This window comes from Berghia stephanieae, chromosome 11 (assembly GCF_034508935.2).
Source record: "Berghia stephanieae isolate SIO BIC M18660-M18661 chromosome 11, UCSD_Bste_1.3, whole genome shotgun sequence".
NCBI classification, from domain to species: domain Eukaryota; kingdom Metazoa; phylum Mollusca; class Gastropoda; order Nudibranchia; family Aeolidiidae; genus Berghia; species Berghia stephanieae.
Genome location: NC_088370.1, coordinates 19,064,559 through 19,070,941, shown reverse-complemented (window position 1 = coordinate 19,070,941; position 6,383 = coordinate 19,064,559). Strand labels below are relative to the sequence as shown.

General features: G+C 33.7%; 1 protein-coding gene across 5 annotated transcripts in view; it reads right to left on the bottom strand.

Annotated features, from left to right (window-relative positions):
- Nucleotides 1-3,220: 3,220 nt before the first annotated feature.
- Nucleotides 3,221-6,383, bottom strand: part of LOC144956276 (neo-calmodulin-like) — a 109,534-nt gene continuing 106,371 nt past the window's right edge. For all 5 annotated transcript variants that reach the window (XM_078886744.1, XM_078886745.1, XM_078886746.1 and 2 more), the window contains one exon: nt 3,221-3,416. In XM_078886744.1, coding sequence (XP_078742870.1) covers nt 3,376-3,416 — 41 coding nt within the window. In that variant the 3' untranslated portion in view covers nt 3,221-3,375. The remainder of the gene's footprint in view (nt 3,417-6,383) is intronic.

Here is a 6,383-nt window from a genome sequence, read left to right as displayed (position 1 = left end):
TTTTTAAAACAGCTCATTTCTCTGCACTGTATGGCTTTTATCCACGAGCTTTTCCCAAAAGGGGAAGGGAACTGGTGATATTATATAAATTAAAGTAGAGAATTTTCATGGTTGTCGTCCTTAGCTATTCAATCAAATTTATGTTTTCATTGTTTTTTTGTTGTTGGCTGAAGAAGGGTTTTGAGCCTGAAACGCTCTGTGTTTGTTTGTTGTTGTTGTTGTTGTTTTTTTTTTTTAGGCTGTTATATTCATGTTTGTTTATCTTTTTTTTACAGTCCACATCTTCTAGCAGCCTAGTGTCACTTAATTCTAATCCGATTTATTTTCTATCAGAAGTTGGTCCATTGCTTCCCATACACACGTCATAGGCGCTCTATAAGAGTTTATTATTATTATTATTTATTATTATTATTATTATTATTATTATTATTATTATTATTATTATTATTATTATTATTTATTATTATCATTATCATTATTATTATTATATTATTATTATTATTATTATATATTATTATTATTATTATTACTATTATTATAATAATAATAATAATAATAATAATTATTATTATTATTATTATTATTATTATTATTATTATTATTATTATTATTATTATATACTATTATTATTATTGTTATTATTATTATCATTATTATTATTATTATTATTATTATTATGAGCTCTGCTGGATTTTGACTCGGTGGTATTTTTACATTTATGTCCTATATATATATCATCATTGTTAGTCTTGGCAGCTTCTAATGGTTCTCACACTACTATGTTATGACAATCGACCCAATCAGCAAAGTCCGGTCCGCATTCATGCACTGTTGCGAACCCGCTGGGTAGCATCGTCACAACACACCGTTCAACTAGATGCTCTGCAGTTTCGGGTTCTTGCCCACATCGGGTACATGTAGGACAGGTGGAAAGTCCCCACTGATGAAGCGCTTTTGCTGTGAGGCAGCTCCTCGACCGAAGCCAATTCGCACCGGTATTTTTACATTTATGTCCTATATATATCACCATTTTTAGTCTTGACTTCCCATCGGTGACCTATTCGGCATGGGTGACCCTGCCAGGAGAGCTCTTTTGTTGGGAGATTTATCTCCTGGCAGGGTCAAACATGTCAACGATGGGAAGCCAAGGCTAAAAATGATGATACAAATAGGACATAAATATAAAAATACTGTTGAGCCAAAACCCATCAGAGCTCATGATGTGTGTATGGGAACCAACTTCCTAGTAGAAACTGGTGGGGTTCCCCACCTCCCAGAGTAGACAGGGAGGTACTTACTGCGTCTTCTATCCCCCTATAACTGTTTTCCAACTTGCTTTCTGTCTTTGTCTTGAAATGAGATTACTTAGTTTTGTCCTGGTCCTGGCTGGATACCCAGGCTGAGAGGGAAACAGTCAAATGTATAGTTAGTTTTGGGAGATGATATTTTTTTTCCTTGTAAATCATCTCTGTTATGCACTGTATTATGTTTTATTTATATTATGTACGATTTGTAAAACATTTGAGTGTATTCCTCTTAGTGGGACCTTTGCTTGTGTCTAGATGAGACTTTTAGGATCTCAAAACTAAGTACTTTGATAGTGTACTCTTGAAATCTACAACTGTTGCCTATTTGATCCAATTCTCCTTTGTCTTACTTTTTCTTGGGTGCTTTAATTGTAATTCTAGACCTTTTTACTATCCCATTTTCTTCCTTTCTACTGGCGCTGATATGACCTTAATGTGTTGCAAGTGCCATAAAACCCTTAAAACATCCTAGTAGAAAATAAATCTCCCGCCAGCGGAGCTCTCCAGATCATTGAGTCATGTAGAAAAAAATTTCGACTGCACCCAGGATTGATCTCCGAAAATAAATTGTAATATCGCCGAACGCTAACAGTTCATTATGTCTCGTTCTACACGTTTAGTATTGCTGTTGGATAGGGAGGGACCCCTTGTAAAGCGCTTTGAGTATGTTTAATGGATATTGATATTGCGCTATATAAAAGCTCAAATTTTAATTTTCTTTTTTTTTTCCCTGTTATGGCAGAGAATACCTACAATTTCTTACGTTGCAAGAAAACTGAAAGTTTGTATTTCGTAACATTTCTATTCTTAAATTGTGCGGCTATGTGGTCTAGTGGTATGACACTCGCTTTCGGATCGGACAGTCCTGGGTTCGAGCCTCGTGCTTGGCGCATAGTTGAGTCCTTGGGAAAGGCTCTTTACTCACATTCTCTCACTGTACTCAGGTGTAAAATGAGTACCTGGCCGTTAACAGCGTTGTCTTTGTCAGAACAATTGTAATATCGCCTAACAGGCATCATGTCCCGTCCTATATGTTTAATGTTGCTGTTGGTCAGGAACCCCTTTTAAAGCGCTTTGAGCACATTTAGTGGATATTGCTGCTATATAAAGCTCAATTTAAATTTAAAATTTAAATCACTTTTCGGGGTCCCATTCTTCCATATTTTATACTATTTCTAGGCCGTGGATAACACATAAGTGTAGGCTGGTATTCCAAAACTCGTCAAGTCGATTTTTCTACTTTTTAAGATTTTCCATCCATGAGATAAATTGAAATGTAAATTATATTTTAAGCATCAAATGGCACAAGAATTTCACTTGATCTGTATCAATTTGAAGTTTAAATATGATAAAATAATAGACCGGATGAGAAATGTTAGGGAAATAATCCTCAATATTTCAAAATAGGAAAAACAGAGTTAGGGGTAGTTTTGGAAAACCACTCTTCAATTATTTTTAAATACAAAATGGAGATAGTCGATGTATTGACTGGAATTTGATTTAATATATAAAGCTTTCTTTGCATAAAAAATTTGTTTCATGATATAATTAATTTGTCTAGAGAAAAAAGAAATGTTAAATGATGGATTTTTGTACAACTTTTATGGTTGAGATCATTGTAATAAGAATCAATGTTGAAGGCAGTTAATAAAGAGACAGCTTAAAATAGAAATATGTAGATCAAGGAGAAACAGGACAGATAGACAGACAGATAGATAGATAGATAGATAGATAGATAGATAGATAGATAGATAGATAGATAGATAGATAGATAGATAGATAAATGAATAGATAGATAGGTAGACAGATAAATAGATAGATAGGTAGATATATAAATGGATAGGTAGAGAGGTAAATAATAGATTGATAAATTTAATTAATATTAAGATAATAGATTGTTGATTGAGGCGAGACATGACATATACATACAATTTGATTGATTTAATAATAAATTTGAAAATTTAAAGCAAACAAAAAACAAAAAAAAAAACAAAACAAAAACAAAAAAACTAAACCCCCAAACAATCACACAATAATAAAACAGAGCTTAAATTATGATATATGACATCTACTGTTTCGTATTGATGGCGTTGCTGCCACTGCCATACTCTGAAAAAAAACAAAACAAAGAAAAACAAACTGGTATTTAAACGTTTGGCCAGAAAACTCGTCCTTCAAATATCAATCGATTTAAATTACCCCCATCTTGGCAAAACTCTCAAACCTGGGACTTCGCGAAATCTTCTTCAAGTAAGTCCCGAGTTTGAGAGTTTTTGTCAAGATGAGGGTCATTTAAGTCAATCGATATTTTAAGGGCATTTGAAGACATTTTTATTCCGACAGGTTTTCAAAATAGTTATGTGTATAATTAGCATTGTTCATGTAGCCTGCTATTACTATGTTAGGACTGAATCATGGTTATGTGAACAGAGCCCTTCTAATGAAGGGAAACTTGGCGCAATACAAATCTATACCATTATAAATCTATTCTATTAAGGCAGGACGAATTTTCTGGCAAAAATGTGACAGACGTGTTTAACGAAAAGAACAAACTTCCCAAAAATCGACAATCGATGCTAAGCAGGCTGTTTCATTGGGAAGGTTTTTTTCTTGTATTTTTCATTTTGCTGACCTGACACCAAAAAATAATAACGATATGTACTGAAATGTAAGCTCCAACACATGTTTCATTCATGGTGTTTTGTAGATAAAGGGAAACCCGAAATGACCACAGTATCTGCCTTCGTTTAATAAATTGGAGCTTACATTTCAATACATATATCGTTATTTTTTCCTTCGAGCGAGCTTCAAGCAGCATTTGTCTGACGTCGTGCCATACATACTTTTTAGATTTCTAGATTTCTATCATACACACCACAACCCCCCCCCCCCCCCCCCCCCCACACACACACATATTTTCACGACCATAGAATACAGTTAGAATAAGTTAGTTAATTTTTATAAAAATTAAAATACGTTTAAATTTTATTTTATAAACTGTCTGGAATGAATAAAAAATAAGCAGATCTAATCGTGGACGAATAAATGTGTAAAAATCACACAAACGCACTCACAACACAAACGCACACACAGCCACTCACTCACCACCACTCCCCTCCCTGCCTCCCTCTTTCACACTGATGAAGTCAATTTTTTAAACATGGCAAAATATGTTATCAGATGTAACTCTTGCCATTCCATTATCAGTAATCTCAGCGTGGAGCTATCGCAAATTGTGATTCACAAAGCAGATAGTGGTGAGGATAGGGAACGGAAATGCTGGTTCTAATCTCCTTGGAAGTGTGAAACCAGTCCTCCGAAGACTGAATACATTCATTGTACATCTGAAATTCTAGTGAAGGCATCTTATAATTTTCTAGCCTAAATTAATGCTGGTCGTCAATTTAAATCAAATTTTACGCCTCATAATCATAAAAATCAGCCTATACACCCTGCTCTTGAAATAGTCATACCACCTAATGATTCAATATAATATTGCCTAATCATTGTTCATGCATGGTCCGGAGGACAAGTTTCAGACTTCCAAAGAGTTTTGAACCGGAATAGAGGACGGTGTGACGTCAAAGTTTCTGCTTCCCATAGATGTCTGATCTTGCGTAGATTGTGATTATGTGATTGTAATGGTACCTAACATTAAACAAAGAAAAAAAGAAAAACAAAACAAAAACAAGTTAACCTCTTCCTTGCCAACTAAAGAAAATTCGTCACATTTGTTACGATACAACCAGTGTTAAAGTCAAAAATTTTCAGCTCTTCAAAAATAAATTTGAAGATAATTTTTTTTTCAATTTTTTATTTTTTATTATTTTTTTATTTTTTTTTTTGCATAGCCATTAAACGTTAACACGATGATGTAGGAGGTTGCTTTTTCTGAATAATATCACACATAACAACAACAACAACAACAACATTGATCATTGCCTTCTTGCTCGAGTGTGGTTACGATGACCAGACTTGCTAACTAGTACGAAAAAATACGTAGAATTACGAAATTTATTTTGGCTCCAATTTCAAAACTTCCTGGGCATCTCGAAGTCATGAAAACTTATGAAAAATATTTGTTGATGTCAGAAAACACGATTTAAAGGATTTTGGAGTGTTATTTAATCATTGTGAAGGTATATTGCTGATTTAAAAAAAGTTAATTATAGATAGAACGAAGTTGACGTCACTCGGGTCTTTCTTATTGCTTTTTGCCAACCAAGTTTATGAGTAATTCTCACTAAACTGTATTAACCGGACTATTAACTATAAAAGTTCTTGGTTACACATAGTGTTGTGTGTTGGTCCGTTATACTTCCGATGGCAATGTTGTAAGTTTCTTAGCCAAGTGCATTCTATCTATAGCGACAACAATTTATCTCCTAAAAATTACGAATTTTTCGAATGTCAAGTTGGTAGGTCTGCAATGAGTGATGAATGTGATGACGATATTATTAATGAAAAAGAATACTGTTTGCTCACAGGCAACACTGAAAAAACACACAGATCAATCATGATTACATCACAGTTTAAGATTCAATAACATGAATAGATAACACATGCACGTTCAATAGAATAAAAATTGAGTTTTAAAATGTGTTATGACATTGAATGATTGAATTTAAAAAAAAAAAAAAAAAAAAAAAAAAAAAGAGAGAGAGAGAGAGAGAGAGAGAGAGAGAGAGAGAGAGAGAGAGAGAGAGAGAGAGAGAGAGAGAGAGAGAGAGAGAGAGAGAAACAAAATACTGTATAATAAAGATCTGAACAAGTGTGTATGAAAAGTGCCAGACAAAGCAAGAAAGAAAAATGCAAGAAAAAAAAAAAAAAACCATCTCAAAAAATCAGTCGACCTCGACTGGAAATCATTAAACGCAAAGGTACCGCAGAGGCACGTCTGACTTGTAATCAGAAGGTCTGAGGTTCGATCCCCAGTCGAAGTCGACTGATTTTTTTGGGATGTTTTTTTTCTTGTATTTTTCTTTCTTGCTTTGTCTGGCACCTTTCATACACACTTGTTCAGTTCTTTATCTTACACCTGTAATGTTCCTTCATTTCTTAAAATACTGTTTTAAC